We start from the raw sequence: 26879 nt of genomic DNA, 5'->3' as shown, positions 1-26879 counted from the left end.
CAGGGAGCAGCTGGCTAACAAAGTCAAACCCCTGCTCTGCCCGGTACTTTCACTCCTGGAAAAGGGAGTGCACAAACTCCCCATTCCCCTCCCAAAGCCCCTTTACCTCCCTGCCCTCTACCCCAGCTGGTACAGGTGGGGAAAGATTAGTTCAGAGTTCCTAGAGTTCCTCATGATGAAGGTTAATCACACCCCTGTTAAGAAAGGGCATTGCATCTGACAGACAAAAGCTTCCCGGGTGCTCCAACAGGGCTACTGAGGAAAGCTGTTCCCTACTAATACAAAGGGGGATTTTTGGATCTGTGCAAATAATGTGAAAGTCATAATGGCCTCTGGGGAATGGCAGCCACCAGTCCCACCAGCCAGGGGACATCACTTCAAGAAAAGGATCCCAGTCAAGCCCATGGCTATTCCCCAGACTTCAGTTCTGTTTTTGGCAGGACCCATCCAGACTTCCAGAGGTCTGAGAAAGCTTCTATGTTGCACAAAGCATACTGAATAGTGTTGAAAATGGAAATACCCAGGAGGCATGATCCCCAAAGATGATCTGCTGCCATGAACCTCTAGCAGGAGCAGCTAGCGCATTGGCCTCGAGCTCTCTTCCTATTGCCAAGTGAGTTGAATGAATATACCAGCCCAATTAAAGTGATGCCTTTGGAGTAAGGCAAGGAAACCCCTGTGACTAACCAGAAATGCCTTTGAACATCTATAGACTTGGCAGGAGTTCTAGCTGATGTGGCTGAGCCCTACTTTGCCAGTTTGCTCCATTAGAAAGTGATCCCTGATGATAATGACGTCACCACAACCCGGGCAAAACAGTTCTTTCAATGACCTCCTAGTTATTTCAGCCAAGAACTTCCACTATTTGTGCTCAGACTGGAACTCTTGGGAATGATCAACAAAAGCATTGGCAGGCCCTTCGAATGACCCTAATTTTTTATGCCCAAATATGACTCAGATTATACTGACTGTGCCATTTCAGGCTAATGAGTTAGTGTCAGCTGCCATCACCTCTAGGTGAACGGCCAGACCCTACTGCTTATTTTGTCAGGCAGGGGCTGTGGTCCATGGTGGAGTGTGATGACACAGCTCTCCATCCTGGAAGATGATTATATCTCACTTTAGTCCTCCAGGCCTGATCCCTAGGACCCAGCTCCCTCATATGACAGGAAGAAAGTGGAGGGAGACTTTAAAGAGACTTTAGAGGGAGATTTTGTGTAGGATTCCTGTGGTCAGAAGAGCTGGCTGTAGAGATTAGGAGCTTGTAGATGAAATTCCTCTCTCCTTTTGGTATCTTACAAATGATCAGCTTTGTGTGTTAGAACTTGAGAGATTTCCGCAGCTGCCTGGAACTTCAACATACCCACTGCCTACTCGCCATCAGGTATTGGGTTGAAGGGCAAAAGTCAGAAGCACTTCCAGCTGTATCCTCTGGGCTGCATCCCTACTTTCCTATCTACTCAGTTCATTCTACCTGACTTCAACCAGCCCGGCCATCCTTAGCTCGAAAAGTCATCCATCAGAAGAACTTGCCAAGCTCCAGTTACTAGGGCCAGGAGGCTAGCCACCCCAGTCCCATCTCTGTAAGGGTTTTGCACTGGCAGAGCGAGGGAGTGCCATCTTAGCCATCCTTCTGTTCCCAGGTGAGGCTATTCTTGAAAAATCAGGTGGGTCTTCTGATGCACAGGGCTTGAGGTTGAAGTCCGTCCAAGTATCCAGTGAAAAATACCCACTCAGCAAGAGGCCACTGCCACTTACATGGGGTGCCCAAGAGCAGGGACAATACTTTCTGAGCTTGGCAGAGAATGTGTCAGATTGACCTTTGCTCATTTCATTTTTTTCTTCATTTTCTCATGGTCTTCCCCACCAAGAGCCCACATTTCTTCCAGAGGACTGTGCCCAGCAAGGGGGTTACAGTGCAAGTGGCTTCTGGGACTGAGAACATGGAAATGTATCCACAGGGCTCAGTTTTCCTGAGCAAACCCCTTATAGCCATGGCCTCATTCCCTAGACTATGGTGATGTCAGCAGCTTCCCTCGCCTGCCTGCCTACTGCTGGGTACTGTTTACGCCCCAGGGCGAGAGACTGGGGAAAGAGATGAGAAAAGCAAAAAGCCCATAACCAGATCTCTCCCCCAAGACATTCCTGTGACTTCAGCCTTATCTTAACGGGGCATTGTCCTGTATCAGTGGTTCTAAAACTATGGTTTTTTACAAACTGTTTTTATCAAATATACCCCTTTATAGAGATTCTGTGTATTAGCCCAGCCAGAATCCTGAAAAGAGAGAAAGGAACCTGCCTCATGTAAGGTCACCCAAGGTTTTCCTAACACATTGTACATGGGCCTGTTTCACAGTCCATGGCAGGCCTGGTTTTCAGCACCAATATGGTTATTACTGGCTGTCAAAACAATATGCTCTTGAACAGCCAGTAAATATCCCCCAGCCCCTCCCTCTCAGACCTGCTTCAATCTAGTACCTACCCGTACTGTTCAAGATGCTAGCCACAGGCCATATGTGGCGATTTAAACCTTAATTAAAGAAAATTTAACATTCAGACTGGCCACATTTCAAGTACTCAGTAGGACTAAGCCAGCACCTACTGTATTGGACAGAGAGAATGTTTTCATCACCACAGAAATTGGACAGCAAATAATGTCTCACACAGCAGGCTGCCGGACCTTTTGGGGGCTGACATCTGTTTTAATTGCTGTGACTGTGCTGTATCAATTGTTAACTTTTTGGACTAGCACCTGAGTACACATGCGCTACAGTTTGGCGGGACATCTAGTCTATGGCACATTCCTCAGAAAAACTCAAAACCTAATACTCCCTAGGTCCCAGGAATCCAAATTCAGCCCAGAGCCCTGGCTGTAAAGCCACAGACAAGTGGCTGTGTTTGCACAAGCATATCCTATGCAGTGACTGTTCCTGCCATCTCCTCCATGAACATAATTCAAAGGATTTTGCAATAGGATTTTGTTCACCCCAAAGTCAAGCTCAGGCAGGATGCCAAGAATGAGTCCATCAGCATGTTTTTACAAAAAGTAAAACCACCTAGTTTCTCTCTAAATAAAAGGCCACACCCCCTTATAAACAATGTTTTATAAAAAGACGAATGTATATATTTACACACATGTACATATATGGTCACATATGACTTAGTGGTTAGATTGAATTTCCAATTGTAAGTCACACCAAGGCGCTCACACTTCCCTCCCTGGGCCTGTTGAAGGCTGCTGGGGCCTGAGGGGGTGGGTGGGCGCAGGGCAAGGCACTGTATAAATAAATGAGAAGGCCAAGAGGTTGGGGGGAAATGTTAGTGTACACCTTTGATCAAAAGTGTGGCAAGGTCCACAAGAAAAAGTGCCATGTTTTTTCCCAAGCCCCTCAGCCCGAGCAGGGAGCAGGGCAGAGCCCTCTGAGGCTGAGGGAGCATTGTCCCACAGGACCTCATCTTTCCTTCACATTTCACTGGCTTTGGAACAGTCCCCAGGGCTCAGCTGGGAAGGGAGGCAGTTCTTTGGAATAGGATTCACTTAGTGCAATTGTCTTTAGTGCAGAGCCAGCCCTGGGGTTGGTGCTAAGCTTTTCTGAGGTCACTGGTCTTTTCCCTCAGACCAGCTCATCGACAGCAAGACCCTCTGCAGGCAGCTGGACTCAGAGGGAAAAGCTGGAAGCGGACTCCTGAGACCTCCACCTTACACACCAGCCTCAGAACCCCGTTTTCCAGGGAGGCAGGGCCAGCTTTATCCCACAAAATGAGCCCAGTAGCTGACCTGCCAGAGGCTGAAAGGCCATGGACCCAAAGAGGGAGGCCCCACCCCCACTTGGCAGTGGAGACAGGCTTTGCCACATCAAGGGGGTCCACCGAAGTCCCATTTCTCTGCACCACAGCCAATATGATGCCAGGTCCTGCGTGCCTAGGGGAGTGTAGGGGGGCCCAGCTATGGCGCACAAGGAATGGCCTGGATAGAAGGCAGCCTGACTGGGGGCAGCACGTTCTCCAGCCAGTTGGGTTCCATGTTCTTCAGATCTGTGAAGACGCGTTGTAGGTTCATCCCAATATCCCCTAAAAAATGTTAAAAAAGGAGGTGTGAAGAGGGGAGTGAAGGCGAATATGTTCTCTCTCCATTCCCCTAGTCCTATATCTGAAAGCCACAGACACAACAGCCTCTGCCATCCACCCCACAGCAAGCCCGCTTCATCTTTATGCCAACCTGAAGGCATGGGAGCAGCAGCTACTCCATGAGATTTCCACACCCCAGACGGGTTTAAGAAGCTTTACTTCTTATGAAATATATATAAATATACTTTAAAAAAAGAAGAAGAAGGGCCTCCCTGGTGGCGCAAGGGGTTAAGCACCGCACTATGAAGCAATCCGCAGTCTCAGCAGCACGAGTTTGATCCCCAGCTGGCCAGGGAGCAACCCACATGGTAAAGCAGACCTCTCCTTTGTCGCCTGCTGCTCCCCTCAGCAGTGTGCTTCGGTCAATCTGCCTGTTCTGTTCTCCACTGTCCCTGGTGAATCCTCTCACCCCGCCTCATCTCTGGCCTGTACCCCAGCTCTTGTATGCATAAATAAATAAATCTTTTTTTAAAAAAAAAAAAAGAAGCAGCTTTACTTCTGCTGCTCCCTGGCCCTGTCCCTAAGCCTTTCCCAGCACTGCCATGGTTGTCCTTTCTCTGAAAAATCTTATGGTTCCAGGGGATTCTCACCCCCAGGGCTGTCAACTTCAGGTTCCTCCTTGCAGTTGAAGTCATACACAGAGGTGGGCTGGATACCAGGTTCATTGAGCAGGTACCCCTTCCCATCCACGTTTGTGGGCTGCCACTCAGACTGCTCCAAGAGCTGTGAACAGAGGAATAGACATCAACTGAGCTCATCTCCACGGCAGATCTACCCTGCATCCCTGCCCTCAGTGAGCAAAAGCTTCCTGGCCGGGCTCACACTCTTGGCCATTTTCACATTCTCAGGTGGCTACAGGCATAGAGTACAGTTAGGACAGGGCCTGGGAGTGGGAGGCAGAACAGTTCTCAACTTACTTTCCCCACGAGGGTCTCCCTGCCCCACACTCCTACATCCACCCGCAGGCATAGTATCTCCAAGACTTCTTTCCCCCTCAAACGGGTAAGAACATGCCACTAGGAGTGTGGTTTAAAGCCACAGTGTGGTCAGTCAAAAAAAAGACAGCCAGAAAAGCTAGCAACAAGGAACTGTATCCATATCTCAATTTTCTGATGGAGCAGAATCTGGGTTACAATTACTGTGAAAACTTTTTCGTATTCACTTTTAAAACTGAAGCAGTAAAAAAAGCCTGGAGGATAATTTGCTCTTTAAAAAAAAAAAGCCATAATATTTTAGATCCCCAAGGCTGATTATTGAAACCTGATGTGCACTTCCCAAACTAGCAGGGCTGGGCATGTTGGGGCGGAGGACATGGGCCAGGGACCCGGGGCTGATGGTGGCTGACTCAAAGCTGTCTGAGGCCTGCTTCAGGGAAGCCTGTCAGAGACCAGCCCTCGCTCCTGTCTTCACTGCAGTGTCTTTCCCACCAGCCAAGGTGGGCAGTGGTCCCCAGCCACATAGGTGTGGTATTTGACACTTGTGGGACTATTCAGGCAGCCAGGTGATGGCAGCAGCTCTCTGTCTAGTGTCCAATTTGGAAGCTCTCACTGAGCAGCAGCCACTTTAAAAGAATGTACAGGGAGGAAGGGGCTTTACCTTCATGATATCCTCAGGTAACTTTCCTTCCTCATCCTCGTCTGTTGCAACTGTGAATGGGGAAGAGCAGAGACACTGGTTGGCAGTCATCCTTGCAGTCCCAGTCACACAGGTCCCCTACCCGTCTCTCTCTCACTTCACACACACACAGACACAGACACACACACAACACACTCCCAGCGGACATCTGCCTGCCATGGAGATTTCAGAACAGGATATTGCATGGTGACTCAGCCTCCCAAACCATGAAGTCATGCCTCTCCCCTCCTTGCACCCCACTGACCCATCCTCAGAGACTGGGCTGCAGAGGAGCCAGGAGAACCAGCAACCTTAAACCAAAATGCAGCTCCTGACCCCTTCCCTCCTCTCTCCAGCCCACCACAAACCCGTAGCCCACTCTCAACTGCTTCCTGGCATCCCAGTGACTTGCCATCCCTATGGTTCTGTGAGTGGGTAATGCCTAGCTCAATCACCCTAGTGCCAAGTGGAGTTCTGAGCATCCTTTCTCCCTCAAGAAGCCCCTCCCAGGACCCAGACAGTCAGGTAGGAGCACAAACCTTCAGAGGTAGAGGCCATGGGTGACACCTGGAAGTTGTACAGGTCACTGGTGCTGTCCGGCACAATATCCATGGGCATGTGCCATTCGGGGAGAGTGCTACTGACACACGGTGACAGCGCTTCAGGACAGCAGAAACCACAGGTCAGGTGTATGCTTCCTTAGTTTGTAAACCACCCAGCACCGCCCCCACACTTTGCTTAGGCCCAAAGACTTGACCTATGTGTCTCTGCCAGGCTCGGCCCACCTCACCTGGAGTGAGTGCCCGATCCACGTCCAAGTCCTGGCCTAGGTAGCCCTGAGCTGTGCAGCTACTGTGGTCATCGGGCAGGGTGGAGCTGCTGAGTCCATCAGAGAAGGTATCCGGGCTGGAGTCGCCACATGACTGTGGAGGGAGAGAGCAGCTTAGGCCAGGCTTGCTCACCCTGACTCACAGGGGACCAAAGGCCCACTGCTCAGGACACACTCACCTTCCTCTTGGCCTTGCTCTTAGTGTCTCGGCTGGACTTGGACTTTCTCTCTGTGGGAGAGACAGGTTATCAGCCTTGGTAGAGGGATGTCACCCCAGCTGCCCTGCTTCCCCCCGCCTTCCTCCCGGAGGGCTTCCCAAGGATCCAGAGCCTTTGGATACCTTTCCGCTGGTTCTTCGTGAGGGGCGGGAGCATCCTATACACCCGCACGGCTGAGCTGCCCTTGTTCCTGCTCTGGTCCTTCACCTCCTCAATGTCTGGCAGGGAGTTCATGGCACAGCGGAAGTTGGCCTTCCACGTCTTGGGATCTGGCTCCTTCTCCCCTGCTTTGTATCGGCCTAGTGGACAGGACAGTGAAGGGGATTGTCAGGGCCATAGCAGGGATCCTCAGCTGCCCCCTGGCCTGGGAGGAAGGCAAGGGTTTCCCTGAGTTCTCATGCTACTAGACAGCTTCTGGTCAAACCAGCAGGGCAACACTGCAGGCCCTGAGTCCCAGGACTTCTCAAATGCCTAGGCATGGCTCAAACACATCCAGCAGGCCTTGCTGAAGGGCACAATTTGAAGCACTGGTGGGTCCAACGACCATAAGTACGCCATCTTTGAACCTGGCCATATCCTGTCTCCTTGCTTAATTGTACGCAGGCAGTGGGTAGGGAACGGGGCTTATCTATTATTTCTAAACTTGAGTGAGCACAGAGTGGGCCTCACAGAACAGTTACTCATAAGTTGGCTGAATGGTCTGAAAAGGGCCAAGAGCTTCATCCCTCAAGGATTCAAGGAGGCTGCCAACCAGACTGGCCTTGGGCCAAGGATCTTGGTCAGCGTCAAGAAAAAGGATGGCATGGCTCTCTTTCAGTGTCCTGGCTCAGAGCTGTTTTTCACTGCTGTTTTTGTCTGGGGTAATTTTAACTGAACCATAAACTCCCTGAAGCCATAATTTCTGAGATTTGGGCTTTACAAATTCCTTTAAGAACCTGTTGAAATGATGGACCCTATCCTCAGAAATATAGGTCTGTCTCCCTGCCCACCCCCAAATTCTACACATCTTCTCAAGGAACTCAGGGAATCCAATGAAGAGTCTCAAGTGACTCTCCTTGTTCCTTCCCTGCCCCCTCCTGGGCAGGAGTCTGGGGTACACACCTGTGTGAATGGCCCAGCTCCGGAACAGACAGGCATCCTTATTAATGTCCCAGCCATGCTTGGCTGCATGCTTCCATGGGATCTGGAAGATCATCTCCTCCTGAACAGCACACACACACAAGGTAATGTCAGCTCAAAGACCACAGACCCTGAGCGTGAGTCCACCCAGCCCCCCAGGTCTGGGAAAAGGCCGCTTCCCCTTTTCACCCTGACATCTGGCTTGCGTTGACCCATCCTGAGATTAGCTTAAACAGGCTGTTCTATCTTTCTGATCTCACAGAAGGGGCTTGGGGTTCTGATAAGCAGTGCCCATCAATGTAGCCAAGACCTCCCTCTGATTCTTACACATGTGCTGAGGCCCATAAGACCAGCCTGGGAGGCTTCCCTCAGGCTTGTCAGCACCAAGACAAGTGAAAACTGTCCATTAGACTGGCCTGCTCAGGATACCTAGGACCTCGGGTTCCTTCACAGAGAGTCCTGGCCATACTCTTGAGGGAGTAGTGGGCCAGACCTGGGAGCTGACAACCTATGTGACCCTAGCACTGTACCTCTCTGCCTCTCACTATTTTCTGTGAAATGAAAAAACAGTGACAAATAGAAAAAGTGAGGCCTCACTGTTTTCGTCCCTGGCGGTTTAACAGTATGAATTTCTCAGTCAGAATACTCAAGTTTCAATCTTGGTGTTACCTCTCTTTGTGTCTCAGTATGTATCTTTTATGTCTTAGCTTCCTTATCTACAAGTGGCGATATTAAGAGGACATACCTCACAGGGCTATTTTGAGGATTAATTGATACAACATAAATAACATTTGCTTACAATGAATGTAACAGTAAGCGAAGTTACTTTTGTAGTTACTTTATAGTTAACTATTATAAATTATTTGAACAAATATTAATTATTCTAATTAATATGTTCATTTATATAATTATTTGTTATAATTACTACTAAGTCTGTGGGGTTTGTGTTGTCCTTTGTGCACCAGCAAGAGGCTTCCTGGGGCCAGGGAAGCTGGTGCAAGGTTAATTACTGCTAAGCCAGCCACCTTCCTGCCAGTAGCATTTACTTCTCTAACTGAAGCCCTGCAGGATTTAGTGTTTGTTGAGAGGTCCCCTCTCAGGAGAAACCAGAACTCCACCTGTCCAGATACTGGGGGTCTTGCTGCTCAGTCAGTGCGCTCAGGAGAGTGCCATGTCTATACCTCCAAAGGAAGGAAGCCAAGTAGGGCAAGTGCACACTCCCTGCATGTTGGACCCAGTGGGAAACACATCTGCCTGCCCTTATTACTTCCCTTTTTGAGCTGCATCTGAAACTTTGGTCCCCCAAAGAATATGGGTTAAAATAATGGGAGAAAAACCCAAAGAATTGCACTCACTTTATTAATCCAGATCAGCCCTGGAATTTGGTTGGAATTAATCTGCATCTCTAGCCAGGGTCTCATGCGCATCCGAGTGATGGGCATGTTGGCTGTAAAGAGAAGACAGAAGGTTCCTGTTTGGATTTTGTTGAGTAGCCCCTGATCACTATCTCGCCCCACTCCAGATCACTCAAATGACCTCCCCGCCCTCAGCCAGGTACCAGGTACTACAACCAAGGGGGCTGGGGACAGTCACTGCAACAAAACTGCCCTCCAAACCTTTTCAGCATCTTGGGAGAAAACACTTCTGCCCTTCCCTCACCCCTCCTAGACAGAGCTGGGAGGAGACAGGCACGCAAGTAATGGCTTCGGGATTTGCGTGCAGGAAAAACAAAAAACTGCACGGATATCTTAAGACCAGAACTTCTCCCCAAATTAAAATTCCTAGGGAAGGGAAGGGCTTTTTTCCATTGATGTCAAGATATGTCCGCACCTGGCCACGAGCTGTGCACCTTCCCTAAGGCGAGCAGTCACCCTTCACCCTGGACAACCTGCCCCCTCCCACCCCACTTGTTCCACCTCCGTAACAAGCACAGTGCAGAGGCCAGGAGCTACCCTTCGGTCTGCCTCCTCCAGCTAAGTGGCCCGAGGAACACCTGTGGCGCCACCTCCCGCACCCCAGATTAGCGAGCTCCCACCACGGATAGACACCGCGAAACCTGCGGCCTGGACACGGAGCTGGGAGCGCTGAAAACCAGTCCGCGGGGGTACGCGAGCGTCCAGGGCACGGCTGGTGGATGCGCGCAATAAACACACCCGGCCGCCCAGAGGCCCCCGAAGCTTCGCGCACACAGATCTGCGAAAGCGGCCGGGCGCCGGCAGCCCAGCCTCCGCCGGGTGGGCGGTCCACGGCGCGATCCGCCCGCCCCGCGCCGCCGCTCGCTGCGCCTTCAGCGCCCTCCCGAGCCCGCGCCGGCGCCCGGGGAACGCCGGCCGCCCGCGAGTGTCCGAGCTGGGGTTTTCGGCCCCCACTTCCTGGAGCCCCGTCCGCCTTTGTTCGACGCCGCCGGCTACCGATCCCACCCCCCGCGACGAAGGCGGGCTCACCTCTGCAGCGGGTGCGCTCGGCGGCGGCGCACGAGGGTCTCGGCGCGGAGCTGGATGCTGTGCCCGCGCGGGGAACGCGACTGCGAGTGGGAGCGTGGAGAGGCCAGAGGATGCCCGAGGCGCGGGGCCGCTGGGCACGGCTGCCTGGGCTGGGCACGGCTCCCGCTGGCCTCTGCTCGGCGGGGCTCGGGCGCACGTCCTGCCTCGACGAAGGAGTGGCGCGCTCTGCCGGGGCAGCGGCGCGGCGAAGAAATCTAAACACTTAGCGGGATTCCCCGAGCCCAGAGCCGGCCCCGCCTCCTGGAGGGCTGCAAGGGCGTCCATTGGCCGGCGCTGCCTCATCATTTCGGGGAAATCAGGCTGTTGTAGAGCTAGTGGCGAAGGGGAAGTACAAGGCGGCTGCTCTTCCCCACCCCCTCCGGCAGTCGCCGCCGCCCCGGGGCGACCGCGGGCCCGCCCCGCCCGCTCCCATTCCACCCCCACACCGGCTCGCCCGGGAGATTGTCCTGGAAAGCCGAACGCCCCCGACCTGCAGTGACTCCCCTCCTTATTCGGCTAGCCTGCTAGCTCCAGGCACCATCTCCTCACCCCGCCTCTCCAGCAGTGGGGACCTCTCTCAGGTGAGAGTATCTCACCAGGCACCTGCCACCCTCTTCGGAACGGATACCTACGTCGAATCCCCGAAAACCAGCCTGGTTTCTCAAGTCTGCTAATGAGGTGTCATTGAGCCAGGCTTTTGGCTCACACACTACCAGTGTCTGGGGGTGACCCATCCTCAGTCACTCACCTGTGCTGGGGAAGTAAAGGAAAGCCTACCCTTCCTGGGGAGGTGCCTGGGGCTGCCGGCAGCGGCAGCGGAGAGGAGTGTCCAGGCTCAGCCAGAAGAGGCTTGGAACTAGTTTCCTCAACTGCAAATAAAACGCCCTATCTTGCTGGCTTAGGGTGGTAGAGAGAAGTGATGACTATAAAGCACCATGCGCCACTTGGGCAGCAGATACTGTAACCAGAGATTGCATCCTTGGGATTGCCCCACATCTGCCTTTAGGGAAAGGAAGAAAGGATTCAGAGGAACTAGGACTGCTGAACTGGCATGGATTGGGGATAGCCTTGGTCACTTCCAGCACTCCTGCCTTGGGCCACCTTCTTGGGATGGGATCTCCTCCATGGCAGCATTGGTGTTGTCTTTAGGTACTCAGAGCAGTCCAGAGAGATGCTGGGGAGAATGGGGAATTTTTTAGGGCTGGTCAAAAGGTTGAGGATCCAGGTCCCTTAGAAAGGGCAGCTACTTAACTCTCGTGCTGGTGATAGGCCTTGCCTTACTTGTATTCCTAGAGACTGGACTCTGTGCTCCCTTCTTCACCTCCCCAAAGCTACTGACTCAAAAGTCAGTAACCCTTCCAGGCCAGGTTAGTGTGTCAGTCCTTTCACACCAGTTGTCCCCTCACAGAAGTACCCAGTTGTAATGACGAAGGTTGTAAATAGATACATTGGTGCAGCATTCAGCTGTCAGTCTCTCTGTCTCCTTCCCACAGAGAAAATGGATGGGTTAATTCAATTCTGGGGCGCCAGAATCTCAGGGAGACCAACAGAAATGGGTCAGAGCTGTCTCCCTGATAGTGGTGGGTATAGGACCTTGGAGAGGCAAAGGGGCAGAAGGAACTGGGAGGAAGGATCCTAGCTAGGTGCTGATGCACCTGGAAGGGGAGAAACAGTTGGGGTGCCTTAAGTGACAGATGGGAGTGGGAACAGAGACTTTCTGAGCAAGAAGAGCAGAAAACAAGTAGCTCATGAGTTGTGTATTCAGTTCTCTCTGCCATAAATGGATGCTCATCCTGTCCCCAGAACCTGACATAGCAACTGGAAAATTCAGAATGAGATTAGGGAGAGGAAGTTTGCATTGCATGTGGTCTGAAAAATTGACCAAAATGACCCTGCAAAGCAACAGGAGACCATAAAAACTGTGTTAAAACAAAATTTTTTTTCCAATTTACAGATAATCATCTGTATGTACATATATGGTTCCATAATGAGCATCTTTCCATCATGAAATGTACTTCTGAAATACCATTTGTAATGGGTCCGTATTATTCTATCATAAAGGATAAATAAAAATTTACCCAATTAATCCCCAATTGTAGGACATTTAGGTTATTTCCATTTTTTCATAATATACTCTGTAGCTAAATCTTTGGTGCATCAATAAATTTTTGCTTCGGAAAAATTCCCCAATGTTAGGATTTACAGATGAAATTGTCCTTTACATCTTTGAAGTTTTCTTTGATTTTTTTTTTTTTTTACTTTTAACTTTAGGGATTCTTATTTTATCTTGAAACCCATAAGATTATGCTTATCATGATTGGGGGTACTCTAAGTAAAAATAAAGCTAAACCTTACTTAAGTACCAAGTTTGGTAGGGGTGGCTATTTTTGCTGAATCCCATTCTAAGATGTATCATACATCTGCCAAGCAGAACATAGAGAGGCTTCCGTAGCCCCTTTTCAGTAGGACTGGTCCGTTCTCCTTTCTAACTCAAAATACTCATCATCTGTAATTCCAGTCTTCTGCTCTAGACAGATGATCTCCAAACCCAAGCTCTGACTGCTTTCTGGACACTCCTACAAACCCATCCACAGATTCACACACATAAGCGGATCACTTCACCTTCCCCCATTTCCATATTGACCCCAGCAGATTTCTTTTCCAAATTCCAGCTCCCTTCCTGGTAAATCTTTTCCTTCCTCCACCTGTCTTGGCCTTACCCCGTCTTCTGGTTCTTCCTCCCCTGCACTGAGATGATCTCCCTAACATTCAGGTCCATCAGGAGCCTTCGGAGTTCTTCCAGACTCAGGCCCACATTCAATTTGCTGCGTAGTTTGATCCCAGACAGGGTCTCATTCCAGCCTTCTCTCCCACAGATCTCCTATACCTGGGGGTAACTAGAGGGTATTGGAAAGAGAACATAGGATTTGAGTATGAAAGCATCATACTTTTGCCACTTGCTCAAGTGTGAACTTGGGGCAGTTGCTGTCCCTCCCTGAGTCTTAGTTTTTTCATCTGTAAAACAAAGCTTCTCTGCCTATCTCTCCTAAATGTGAGACTGAAATGAATAGACCAACAAACTCTCTTCTAAACAGCAAAATATTAGTCAGATGACATCAACAGTAATGCATAAACATTTATTGCATTTCTGTTCCTTCATATCTTTGCTCCTTCCAATTGCTCCTTATCCCTGTTTTCCCAGGATCCTTAACAATACCTCTTTTGATCTGAATTTCCCGCTCCTACCCCGCCCCATTCAATTTCAGCAAATACCTGGGCTTCTATGAAGTATCCCCTAAGCAGCCAACCAGAAGCTCCTTCCCTCCTCGCTTCCCCAGCCCTTAACTTTTCATTGTGTTACTTTTCTCCATTTACAACCTTCCTATAAACAGAGTCCACATTTTTCTGCAAGAGACCTGAGTGTGTTCGTCATACCTGTAGCTGAAGTTAGCTAGGGGCTAGCTCTGGAGCAGGATCTCACTCATAGGATACCTGCCATCTGAACTGTCCCTCAGTCAGGGTAAATTTGTTGTGTAGGTTCTCTGTATTAGGCTCTGAGAGGCTGGCGGAAGGGGTCTGGCAGGGGTCTTTGTTTTTTTGTGTTTTACATAACTTCGGCAATCAGATGCTGGGGCAATATCATCCCCTGTGAAAGCCTCTTCCCGAAAGGAGCAGATCCTGTACCCAGCTCCCTCCCTCAGGCTCTCGGAAGACTTAGAGGCTTTCACTAAGTTTTGAGAGGGCAGCCTGGGCTCCTGTGGGATCTGCTACTCACAGAGAAGGCCACAGTCCCCAAAGCCCTCAAAACCCCTGTATGCTAGCCCAGCCCTCCATGTCTAGAGGGTAGGTTCTCTGAGATGCTCAAAGCCCCTTCCAGCCATGTATTTTTCACAACATACCTACGGAGGCAGGTAGTCCTAATGCATAAAGTCATCTGAAAGCATCCTAAAGCTTAAACATAGTATCAAACATCATCACTCTGCTTGAAAAGAGCCTAGTTGAAGGGAAAGAAAGTAATTTCTTAATTCATTCGACAAATATGAATTGTACTCCTGCTTTGGACGAAATCCAGATTTGGGCCCAGGGGGATATGCTGGAGCAGGAGACTAGGCCCTCCCCTCTCACAGCTCTGGCAAAAAGGCTGTATGACACAGCAGAATAAATGTGCAGTTAAAAAAAAAAAATCCCAAATGCAGAGTGGGAGGCTGCAGCTGGCTGGGAAAGCACGAGGGGGTCCGGCGATGAGGGGTGAGCCGAGGAATTGCTCCAGCGTTGTGGGCTATTCCGGAACCCCGGAGGGGGAGCCGGGTGTCAGTGTGGGCTGCCGCTGATGCCCTGTGCAGTTTCATTTCTTATAAACACTGCGTTGGGAGGAAAGAGGCCTCAGCTCTCCCTTCGCCCCGCGGGGCCCGGAGGAGGGGTGGGGCTCTCGGGCCAGGCAGGGCGGCCCAGACCCACGACCAGAACAGCACCCTCCGCCCCCGCGCGAACGGGGTCTGCGGAACAGCCTGCGCCCGCTGTCGTCCGCTGCTTTGCTCGGTGCGCCCCGGTCAAGCTTCTGGACTTTATGGGGGCAGCAGCATCCCTGCCTCGCCCTGGGAATTCGTGTCCTGATCTGGAGCCCCTCGACTCCCTGTGACCCACGCTGGCGCTGCCCCAGAGCTGGGTGTGTGTTTGAAGCGGAGGGGGCACAAGCCCTTCAGGCCAACTTCCACATTCCTGGCTGGGGGGAATCAGGGTGAACGGCAGTCTCCGGGTTGGCCGGTTTCCTGGAAAGGGAGGGAGAGCCGAGGAAAGCAAAGCCTCCCAGCCGCTCCGCCCAGGTGGCAGCCCGGGGCCGGCCCTCCCCGCTCCGCAGCTGGCTCCTCCGCGGGTGCCAGGCGGCTCACCTGCCCGGGGCGCAAAGCACTTCCTCCTCCTTCCCCCGCCGTAGGCCAAGGGTTTGCACCCCGCGCCACCCTACAGGCTGTGTGTCCCCGCGCAAGTCGCTACACTTCTCCGTGCCCATTATCTCGGACCCAGCCCCGGGAGATGAAGCTAGCAGCACTCGTGGTGCAGAGGTCTTTGCAAATGCCCCCGCCCGAGCTTCTCGGCCCCCGGGTTTGGCGGGCACACAGTAGGCGCACAGACATGGCGCCCACCTCCACTTGCTGCAGGGGAAGGCCGGCTCAACTCCGCCATCCGCCGCAGCCTGAGCGCCCAGGGTTGGACCCGCGGCACCCTCCGGGGAGGCGCGCGTCGGGGGGCGCGGCCGCGCGGGTGAAGCCTGGCGCCGGGGGAGCGGCGGGGGTCCCGGCCGGCCGCCGGTGGGGTTCAGCCCCCGTGGGGCCAGGTTCCGCGGAGCGGGGCCGAGGGGCGGGGCCTGGGTTTCGGTTTCTTGCAAACGCGGCGGCCACAGGGAAATCGAGGAGTTTCCGGGAACCGCGCCGGGAGCGCAGAGTTCGCGCAGCGCCGGGGTGCGGGCGGCGGGCGGCGGGCGGCGGCGGGGGGCGGCGGGGGCCGGGCGGCGGGAGGGGAGGACGGGCGGGCGTCCAGTGTCGCGGGCCCGCGGCCCGCTGGAAGTTCCAGCGGGAGCCGGGGAAAACCGAGCCCGGAAAAGCCCCACCTAAGTGATCTGCCCCCGGCCCCGTCGCGGTGCTCACTCGAGGGGGCGTGGCGGGGGCGTGTGTGGGGGCTGCACACCCAGGGAGAAGGGGGGCAACTCGCGAGCAGGTGGAGTCTGAGGACCCGGGAGGACCCCTCAAATGGCCGAGGTCCGCCTTGGACCACTCACCGCTTGCCACATCCAATTTTATTGCCTTCGTAGTTATTATTACTGAAATGATTCCCCCGGTGGACTTTTATTGTGTTTATTGGAGGATTTCTCCTGTATTACTTGGAGCCCCTTAAGGGTGCAGCCCTGACGGCCCTTTCCAGCCTCCTGGGCCCCCCTGGGCTTAGAATGGGGTAACCCCAAGGGCGTCCCAGTGACTGAGTGAAGAAATGGAGTCAGAGGTATCTGGGGTGAGTCTTAGGACTTCACCCACCACCCCCACCTCTTTTGACACCCCACATAGCCAGGTCCCACTGATGCTCCCCGCTCTGTAAAGGAGGCCTCAGTTACTTCTGGGGGGAGTCCCCTGTAGCTCTCGAGAACTGCCCTCCAGATGGGGTGCGTGGACTGTGAGCACTGTAGTCATCACAGAGGAATGTGAGCTTTGGGGGTTAGCTACTTCCTTCACTCCCCAGGGCTTGCAGCTCAGGCCAGAGATGACTGTGGGTTGGACCTGGATCAGAGAGACTGGGAGTTAGGGATGGTGAGACAGAAACCAGGCCCTCCCTAACTTCTTCAACCCAAACTAGTAACTGGTGACAGGGTGGGCAGTGTCACCTGCCAGCCTGTGACTCCTAAATTTTTGCTTTCAAGACTCTAACTGTATGGTAGGGGTCTCCTTTCTTTTCACCCTGAGGCCATGGCTCTTGGAAAGACAAATTAAGTAGAGTTCCATCAGTCCAGATGAGCTGGGGTGGGGCAGGAAGCAGTGGGGACCATTCTGGAGGCAGCCAGCTGGTCAGTGGAGGGACAGGCAGGCAGCATCCCTTGTCCAGCACAGCACTGACTTCCTCTGACCTAGGCTCAGAATCAGGGTGGCTGGCCTGGGAGGGAGCCAGGGAAACTCCAAGTGCTGCAAGAATGGATCTTGTGCTGTGAGCACAACCCCTGGTGACCCTAGTGACTCATCCTGGGAATCCCGACTCCAGGGGTTGCCCTGGGAATGAGGCTCAGGACATAGAGGGGGTGCCCCTGAGGGGCCCAGAGACCATGACAGCAGTTTAGTGAGTCCCAGACCAAAGACTTTATTGTTGCCTTTCTCTCCTGTGGCCCAAAGCTGGACCTATTTATGCTGGCCCTCCACCTCATCCAAATATCAATAGTATCTGTGAGGCAGGGATCCTAACCCTGACAAGCCCATAAATTTGACTTGGGAGATGCCCTGGTCTTCAGATCATCTGTGTTGGGTTCCAGTTGAAGTCACATTTCAGAAACAGCAGATGTAGCTTAAGCCAGAAAATATCAACAGGAATATGTCTTTGGAGCTTGGACTCAGCAAGTGCTACGTTATAGGCACAGTCATGGAGAAAGCAGGGAGAAGAACAGGGTGGCCCATGGATGCTCTGTCCAGTTTGCTACCTTAGGAATCAGCCTTGATTGAGCACAGTGGTGCCCTAAGAGCCAGTGTGGCATGGGTGGGCGATGCAGTCACATTGTCTTAATGGAATGGACATTTCCCCTCTGGTGGTCTTGGCAACGAAACAATTTCCACAGAAACTCATGGATCCCAAAGGGAGAGAGAGAGGGACATGTCTTCCCTGCACTGTAGTTCTGACTTTCCAAGGGGACCTCTGCCCCCCTTCCCTTCACCCTGCTCACATGTACAGCCCCTCTGATTGCCGCAGGGACTGGTTGTCCAGAGGCAAGTGACACCCAGCCATGGAACAAGGGCAAGGGGCTGTTAATATCAGGTGGGTGCTCTTTTCCTCTCCTGGAACACAGATCCACAAAAGAATTCATATTATTATTTTTTAGTTGTATCACTTTTTCAGTGAGGTACAGTTGGTTTACAACACTGTATATGATTTAGAGAAATGAGTTCATACTGCTTAAGATCTATGTTACCACACCATGCCAAAGCATCCCCCACCATAGTCCATTAGGTCCCCTCCCTGCCTTGCTCATATCCCCCCTCCCTGCCCCCCATAGCCTTAGTTCTGCAGTCAGATTTCAAGGGTTTGTTTTCGCTTAATTTTATCATTCTTTTGCTTTGTTTCTTTACATATGGGTGAATTCATCCAGTATTTGTCTTTTTCCTCCTGATTTATTTTGTCTAGCATAATCCCCTCCAGTTGTATCCATGCTGTCTCAAATGGCAAGATTTCATCCTTTTTTTGTAGATGACTAGTGTATACATACCAGGTCTTCTTAAATATCACTGGGCACTTAAGTTATTTCAGAGGTACTCAGTTTAGATAGGACCTGATTGTTTCCAGTTCTTTCTCTGTATGACTAAGTCTTGAGGAAAACATCTGTTGAGTGACTGACCAATTGACTGGCAGCAGGGGGAAGGGTCAGCAGAGACCCATCTACCAGATGGTCTGGAAGAAGGCATGACTTCTCTCCAATTTGGTGGGTGACAAGAGACAGTGAATGTCACCAAGCCAGAAATCCAGTGTGATGTGGTGCTCTGGGACTATTTCAGATGACTGAGTCCATACTGGCAGACAAAGTGGACCAGGGAGATTGGGTTCTGAACCAGGAAGCCTCCAAGAAACAAAAGCCTTTCTCCCTTCCTTGATAACCCTCCTGAATGCTGGAGAGGGCTTCCTACAGCCTTGTGGGCTGGAGCACACATGTATCATTTTGCTTTTGGTGGAGATGTAACTCCAAAAGGCTGAAGCCTGAGGAACACCCCAGGGTGTTATTCAGCTCTGGACTTGTGCAGATCCTGCACAGGACTCAAGTGAGCAGATGGCGCCCTTCCGTTGACCTGCATGTGAACTCTCCAAGGCAGAAGATGGGTGTTACACTCAAAACCACCTCCCCAGTACCCAGCACCCTTCTCGCAATTGTAGGCACTTAATAAGTGTGCTCTGATTGCAGAATGACATGCGTGTCATACCTGGAATGGGAGGCAAAAGGGCAGAGATGCTGATTTCTGAAACAAATGTCAGGAACAGTTTACCTCAGCCAATGTTCACAGACCTCTACTCCGAGGAGGTGACCTTCAGCAGGACTTGACTTGAGTCAAAGTTTAATAAGACAGACTAAAAGGGAGCAGAAAGTGCACAAGGAAAAGCCTGGAGGCTCAGAAGTACAGGACAGGTCCTGCTTGTGGTGTAATTTTGTGTGGCTGCGGCTGGAGAGCTATGGGGGAAGGCAGTGCACTGTGGAGAAGCTGGAGTGTCCTCTACTCAGAGTCTACACTTTATCCTGCATTTTATCCTGGTAGACAGGGCACCCTCTGGGGCAGGATCCATATTTGCTCTCCTCTGGAGAACTAGGGTCCGTCATCTGAAGTTTCTTGAAGTAAATTCTAGGGCAGGCCCTGTGAGGATAACTGGGAGTCTAATGCATGCTTTAGAAAACTTTTTGTGGCTGCCTGGAAGATGTAGCCTGTGGTACGCCAGGGCAGGACTAGGAATAAGGCCAGCAGTTTTGTTGGCCATAAAACTTAAGGAGGCTCTAACTCTTAGGGCCAAGTCTGTTCTTGCATGGTCCTGAAAGTGAGTGCCTCTTTAAATTTTGCCCCCCAGGACCTCCCTGGTGGCACAAGGGGCTAAGCACAGCACTATGAAGCTATCAGCAACCTCTGCAGCACTAGTTTAATCCTCTGCTGGCCAGGGAGCAACCCACGTAGCCCAGCAGGCCTCTCCTGTCCCGCCTGCTGCTCTTCTCAGCAGTGTATTTCAGTCAATCTGCCTGTTCTGTTCCCCACTCTGTCTCTGGTGAATTCTCTCACCACCACCCCCACACCTCTGGCCTGTCCCCCAGTTCTTGTAAGCATAAATAAATAAATCTTTAAAAAAAAATTTCCCCCCAGAGGACTAGTTGCCTCATTCTAGTCTGGGACCCTGCTGTGTATTAGAGGTAGGGCCCATGAAGACAGACAACTCAAGTGACCAGGTGGGTTCATGCTGTGGCTGTAGGGGATGGAAAAGTAAGGCATACTTGAGAGCAGTCTTAGAGGTCAGGATTTGGGGATGTCCAGGATGTGGGATGGATTGGAGCAGGATTCCTCCAAGGCCTTCCCTGGGCCCTCATTCTGGGAGAATTATAGGAACAACCTATAAATTGCCCATGGGGCATTTATACCCATAGCCAGAACCAAGGCAAGACTCTTGGCATTGGCTTTAATTCTAGGTTATAAGTCTGGAGGGGCAAGGGTATAGTGCAAAAAGAGTAGGACAGGCAGTAGAAAGGTCACAATCTGCCCCCAGGAATGTTCAGGTTCCCGGTAGCCACAGTTAGAACCTCAAACCATGCACCAAGATTGCCCGACCCAGCCCTGCCCTTCGGACTCTGGGTGGGTAGGCACAACAGGTAGGGGAGGGTGGATAAGGGTGCTCCCACTGCTAGATGGGGCATGTCCATCAACACATCATCTCTTTGCTGTCTGGCAGTACCAGAATGCACTCCAGCTCAAGGTCCATCCAGGTCCTGGGGGCCTAGGACTTCACAGTTTGACTGCCCCAGCCCCAGACCTCTGGAAGCTCTGACCTTGTAACAGCAGTGCCCCCTGCTGGCTAACAGAGACTCCCCCTTCCCTTCCTCTTGGGGAGGGTATATGGAGATCAGGGGAAAGTAAAGGGTGCAGGGACAGTGCTGGCTCAAAGGGCAGGGCTGGAACCAAGGGTGGACTTTGCCTCTGGCAGATAGGCAGGTGCCACCTGGTAAACAGTGCACCTGCTTCCTTGTCAGTTGCCTTTGAGCGGGAGCAGAGAGCAGGAGCCTAAGCAAGGCAGAGATGGAATTTTTCCAAGGTGACTGCTGAGGGAGGTCAGAGAAGGACAGCTCTGTCCTCTCCCCGGGTGTCCTGACCCAAATCTTACATCCTAGGCTAACCACTTGTTTCCTCAGATGGGCTCAGGCATCCCCTCGAATGCCTGCAGAGTAAGCTCCCAGGGCCCCACAGAGGATTTGACCTGGGGCTGAGGGCCAAAAGTTAGACTTGTGCCCCAAGGCACTCTAAAGAGGAACTATCATCCCAGACAGAATTCTGCCCCAACTAACCAGCCCAGAGTGGGAGTAGGGGCGGGGACGTGTCAGCAAAACAAAGTCAGAGAGTCCATGAGCAACCACCTGCTTCTTGAGATTCAGACCTCATCTTCCCTACTCACCTCTGAGCTCCTGGCCAGTGTCCTGGGGCACAGAGGCCAACCGGAGTGCTGAATGAGATGCCCAGTGGACAGAGGACAGACTCTGTGTGTGCTGCCTTGGTTCCCTCACCTCTGGGCCAGGCAGTCCATGCAGACACAGCACAAAAGGGCCACACCCTGGGCAGCCACTTCCCAGAAATTTCTGCCACACATAAAAAGAGAGAGCGTGGCTTTCCCTGATGAGCCCTACCCATCCATTGCCTTGCCATCTGAAGTCTCCACCTCAGATAAGAAGTTTCTAGGAGGTTTTTTACACCATGATTCTTGGTTACAGTAATGGCTGAGGCCTTACCTAGCTCCTGGGAGTCTAGGCATTAGACTTAACTGAAGGGAAAGGTCTTTCCTGGCCTGAGACAATGAGGTTGGTCACAGTGCTCTTTAGGACTCAGAGAGGCCTAGTACTCAGGAAAGCAGCTCCTCACCAGGTACAGGTGTGCCCTTGGCAGTCCTGCCCTTGTCAGCCTTCTTGATTCACCAGAGAAATGTAAACTCCTCACAGACTCCTCAGACCCTTCTCACCAGCAGGCTCACAGGGAGAGGTGAGACCTATGGGAGTGTCCACAAAGAGAAGAAACCATAACTGTGTGCTAAAACTGTCCATGGACCCTAGGTGGTATGGTAGGCCAGCAGGTTCGGTGCCACGGGCCCTAGAGAGAGAGTAGCCACCGTGGGAGCAAAGTGCTGTTGCTGGTATGGAGAGGGCTGACCCACCATGCTGAAGACTGAGGGGTGAGACAGTCAACTTGCAGATACCAGAAAAACGGGGGCAGAGAAAACTGCAGTAGGGTTCAAAGGCTCTAATTTTCTTTGAAAGGAGCACCTTATAAAAGCCCTTGGGCTGTGCCTGCCAACTATATCATTGCCTTCTGTGCATTCTGCATGGGTCTCACAGCCCCAGCAACCAAGGAAATGCTGTCCCTTGGGTGGAAACTCATGACAAAACTATGGAAATTGCCAAAGCTCCCAAACTGTCACAAAGCTCCCAAAACATGTCCAGAGAAATTCTCTTTGCAGCTTCTCTGCAAAGTTTCTCCTGTCATTTTCATGCATGTGCTTCTTTTTTCTCCTGTTGTATCCCAGTGGTGCTTTTTGACCACTGAGGCCATGGAAATGGATTACTTGACAAATTCTGATAGCAATCATTTACTCTGTGGCCAGGTGTTGGGCACAGAGGGAGGCATTATGGGAAAAGACATTCAAGTATTTGTTGAGCCTGTACTATTTGCCTGACATGGCTTTAGACCCTGGGGATACAAAATGGACAAGACAAGGTCCCAAATCTCATGGAACTCGTGTCCTGGGACAGGCAGGCAACACACAACAGGAAAAGTGTCATAGTGTGATAACTTCTGCAGAAAAATAAAACAGCATGGTGCACAGAGATAGCTACTTAAGATTTGTGTTCAAGGGCTAGCTGTCTGAAATGGTGATATTTTAGCTTTTGAAGTGACAGAAGAGGTAGTAATGTGCAGAAGAGGTGAAGAGCCCTCCAGATGCAGGGAATAGCTAAAGCAAAGGCCTGTGGAAGAAAACAGTTCTGTGCGTTTGGGGGGAAAGAACAGTGTGACTGTGGCATAGCAGGCAAGGGAGAGAATGATAGCCAATGGGATCAGTTAGACAGGCAAGGGTCACATAATGTGGGCCACTCTGGGCCCATGGCCAGTAGCGTAGGCTTTATGGAAGCCATTGAAGGATGTCATGGGTGCAGGTGAAATGATCTAGTGCACATTTTAAAAATGTTCACTGTCTGCTGTTTTCAGACTGAAGTATGATGTAGTCCAAGTCTATCTGCAAGTGTGAAAGCAAGAAGACCTCTCGAGAAGCCAGCATTAGGGGGTGGTCCAGTGAGAAATGAACAGCGTGGTGGTGGTATCTGTGGAGAGAACAGGGATGGATCAAGGCAGGGTATGGAGTTGAAGGCAAACAGGGATGAATAAAATGTGGTGGCTGCAGATGGGAGATAATATTTGTAAACCACTTACCTAGTAAAGGACTTGTATATAGAATATGTAAAAATGTTTATAATTCAATATTAAAAATAACACAATACAGTTTTTTTAATAATGGCTAGAAAGATGTGAATGGGTATTTCACAAAAGAAGGCATGGAGAGGGCAAAGGAGCATGGGAGACAATGCTCAACACCATTAGTCATTAAGGACACGCAAATTAAAACCACAATGAAGTATCATTACACATTCACAAGGAAAGATAAATGAAAAAGATTAACTATGCCAAGTGTTAGCAATGATGGGGAGCAAATGAATTGCTCCTAATCTATTGGCTGGAATGTAAAACTATTTTGAAAAACATTTTGGCAGTTTCCTAAAAGTTAAATATAAACTGACCATATAATCTAGCTTCTCTATTCCTAGGTATTTATCAAAATAATGAAAGTGTGTGTCCACAAAAGTATTTTTACATGAGTGTTCATAGAAGTTTAATTTGTAAAAGCCCAAAACTGGAAAAAACAAAAATGACCATGAATAAGAGAATGATAGATTATAGCATATTTAAACGGTGGGACAACATTTGGTAATAAAAAAGAATTAATTAGGAACAGGAAGTAAACATATCTCCACCCTAACTCTCCCTATAAATGCAGCAATAAAGCCTGGGTAGAAAATGCATGGAGGACTCTGAAGAGTAAATAGCAGCAGGTGAATTGGGGAAGAAAATAAGAATGTGGAGTAGCACTGAACTGAGGATTGATTCCTCATTTCCTACTAGTATTCCCTAGACTATACTCGAGGCAGCCTGAAGCCTGAAAGTGGGCAACAGAGTACGGTGAAAATTCTAGAAGTCCTCTAGTTCTTTAAAGAATGGGAAAGGAGGACCTCCCTGGTGGCACAAGAGGTGCCACACAGCACTATGAAGCTGTCCTCAACCACTGCAACAGGAGTTCAGCCAGGGAGCTACCCACATGGCACAACAGACCTGTCTCACCTGCTACTCCCTCAGCAGTGTATTTCAGTAGATCCGCCTGTTCTGTTCCCCACTCTGCCTCTGGTGAATCCTCTCACTGCCTCCCTACCCCAAAACACACACCTCTGGCTTGTATCCCAATTCTTGTATGCACAAATAAATAAATCTTTTTAAAAAATGGGAAAGGAGTTCCTAGGGCTCAAAAAGAGTGAGAAAATGGGGGCCTCCCCGGTGGCACAGCAGTTGAGCATTTGGCTGCGAAGCTGCCGGCAGCCTCCGCAGCACCGGCTCGATCCCCGGCCGCCAGTGAGGGGCCCACATGGCAAGCAGACCTCTCCTGCCGCGCCCGCTGCTCCCCCCAGCAGTATATTTCGTCAGTCTGCCTGTTCTGTTCCCCGCTCTGGCTCTGGTGAATTCTCTCACCGTCCCACACTTCTGACTGTACCCAGTGCTTGTATAAATAAATAAATAAATCTTTAAAAAAAAAAAAAGTGAGAAAATGTCCCCTTTTAAAATTTTCTCCATTCCCTCATGCTCCAGTACCCAGCATTTCTGCTACAGTGACACTTGAAGCTTGATGGCACCTAAATTCTTTTTTTTTTTTAAGAATTTTTTTTATTTTGTAAAGAATTACTTATTCATGCATACAAGAACCGGGGTACATGCCAGATATGCGGCAGAGTGAGAGGATTCACCAGAGAACAGAACAGGCAGACTGACCAAACGCACTGCTGAGGGGAGGGGAGCAGCAGGCGAGAGAGGAGAGGTCTGCCAGGCCATGTGGGACCCTCACCGGTCGGCCGGGATCGAACCCGCGCTGCAGAGGCTGCGGACAGCTTCACAGCGCTGCGCTCAACCGCCTGTGCCACCAGGGGAGGCCCAGGCACCTACATTCTAAGGGAGGGAAGCGTCTCTGATTGGAGGACTTCCACTAAAGGAAGAAATCCCACTGCATTCTCACTCCACACCTTCTCCCCCACCCCTTTGTCCATCTTTTTGCTGGATGAGAGCATAGTTGCAGCAACGTAAAACTCCAACTTCTGGCTAGAAGATCAAAAGAGGAACCCAAAATGTGCCAGGGAGATTGTGATGAAGGAAGGATTCATGGAACTGACCCCATGAAGTTGTTCATAAACTCTTGGGCTCACCTCCAAGCAGGGCAGGCGTGGGTTTGACCCTAAGCAGCATGCCCGAGACGTGAGAACGGCACTAAAGTATAAACCGCCCTGTCCTCAGAGGACCACTGGAGGGCGCACAGACAGTGCAAATCTTAACCGCTGCAAAGACCTTGAAGGTGGAGCTTTGAAAACGCCTCCAACAGAGGGCTGGCCAGAGCGCGTGAGCAGTCGCGTCAATTGTCTGATAAAATAGAAATATCAACCTCCTCCATAGTATTTATAGTAAGACCCAAAGTCTCAGAACATTAAAAATGCCCAGGATACAAAACAAAATTGCTTGGCATACAAAGATCCAGGAGAATCTCAATTTGCATAGTAAAGATAATCCAGGCGCCAACAGTGAGACATTGTAATTATGTAACAAAGACTTTAAAATACTGTAATGACAATCCTCCCAGGAAAAATCTTGGATTATTGAATGAATGGAAAGATAGTGTCAACAAAGAGAGAGAAAATAGAACAAATAAGGAAATGAAAATTTTAGAACTTTGAAATATAAGAACCAAAATTTAAATACCAAATAAATTCAAGAGCAGAAAAGCAAACACAAAGAAACAGTAGGCAAGTTTAAGACTAGACTAATATAAATTTTCTAATCTGAATAACTGTGAGAAAAAGACTTTCAAAATGTGTAGAGGGCCTCCCTGGTGGCGCAAGGGGTTAAGACACAACCTATGAAGCTATCCGCAGCCACTGAAGCAAGAGTTCAATCCCTGGCCAGAGCAGAGCCCCGCATGGCGCAGCAGACCTTTCCTGACTCACCCGCTGCTCCCCTCGGCAGTGTATTTCAGTCAATCTGCCAATTCTGTTCCCCGCTCTGTCTCTGATGAATCCTCTCACCCCCCATACCTCTAGCCTGTACCCCAGCTCTTGTATGCATAAATAAAATCTTTTAAAATAAATAAATAAAATGAGTACAGCTCACTGCCAGCGGTGCTGGTACTCCTGAATCCTACATTAGTGTTCTGACAATGAATGAAGATTTCTGGGAGAAAAGCCAGAAGGGAACTAGAAAATTTGTCATGTGGGACATGAAAGTGTCAGAGTAGGTGGGGTGATGAGTAGGAAACTGTCTTAAGAGCCACAGCACACTGCCCTCTAGGGCAGGATGAGAAGGCTGTAGGGATTGAATGAGCTACATTCATTACACTCATCCATCCCCCCATCCATTCATTCTGCCAACTGATATGTACAGATTCTCACATACACCAGCATGGTGCTTGAATCCGAGAAGTGAATATGACAAGCCCCTTTCCCCCACAGAGCTGACACTAATATGGGCCTGAGGAATGAGGAAATAAAAAATAATGGTTTGACACTATTCTTTTTTTTTTTTTTCACAGAAAAAAATTTTTTTGAAAGATTTATTTTTATTTATGCAAGAGCTGGGGTACAGGCCAGAGTCGTGGGAGGGCTAGAGGATTCACCAGAGACAGAACGGGGAGCAGAACAGGCAGACCGACCAAAAGCAC

The 26879-nt window shown here is 50.7% G+C and overlaps 2 protein-coding genes across 3 annotated transcripts in view; one reads left to right on the top strand and one right to left on the bottom strand.

The window, feature by feature from the left end:
• The window catches only part of RAD50 (RAD50 double strand break repair protein), a 200122-nt gene that overhangs the window by 56975 nt on the left and 116268 nt on the right, over window positions 1–26879 (top strand). The gene's annotated exons all lie outside the window — the stretch shown is intronic.
• Window positions 3095–10574, bottom strand: IRF1 (interferon regulatory factor 1). Of its 2 annotated transcripts, none has more exons than XM_037509367.1 (10): window positions 10353–10574; window positions 9264–9355; window positions 7891–7990; window positions 6912–7088; window positions 6751–6800; window positions 6533–6665; window positions 6282–6401; window positions 5725–5774; window positions 4719–4851; window positions 3095–4071 (listed from the first exon to the last, which is right to left on the bottom strand). In XM_037509367.1, the coding sequence occupies exons 2-10, from the start codon at window positions 9348–9350 to the stop codon at window positions 3947–3949; spliced, it is 975 nt and encodes a 324-aa protein (XP_037365264.1). In that variant the 5' UTR covers window positions 9351–9355; window positions 10353–10574; the 3' UTR covers window positions 3095–3946. The 2 variants fall into 2 exon arrangements, with proteins under 2 accessions (XP_037365264.1, XP_054550387.1); XM_054694412.1 differs by lacking the exon at window positions 10353–10574 and adding an exon at window positions 9944–10057.

This window comes from Talpa occidentalis, unplaced genomic scaffold (assembly GCF_014898055.3).
Source record: "Talpa occidentalis isolate TD23 unplaced genomic scaffold, MPIMG_talOcc4v2.1 talOcc4.13, whole genome shotgun sequence".
Lineage (NCBI taxonomy): Eukaryota > Metazoa > Chordata > Mammalia > Eulipotyphla > Talpidae > Talpa > Talpa occidentalis.
This window is presented reverse-complemented; position numbering and strand designations above follow the sequence as displayed.

Excerpts from the sequence above, each read along its gene's own strand:
- IRF1 (XM_037509367.1), bottom strand. The coding sequence starts at position 9,350 with ATGCCCATCACTCGGATGCGCATGAGACCCTGGCTAGAGATGCAGATT. Across the intron at positions 6,666-6,750 it reads AGAGCAAGGCCAAGAGGAAG|TCATGTGGCGACTCCAGCCC; the intron begins GTGAGTGTGTCC and ends CTCCCTCCACAG. Across the intron at positions 4,852-5,724 it reads TACCTGAGGATATCATGAAG|CTCTTGGAGCAGTCTGAGTG; the intron begins GTAAAGCCCCTT and ends CTCTGTTCACAG.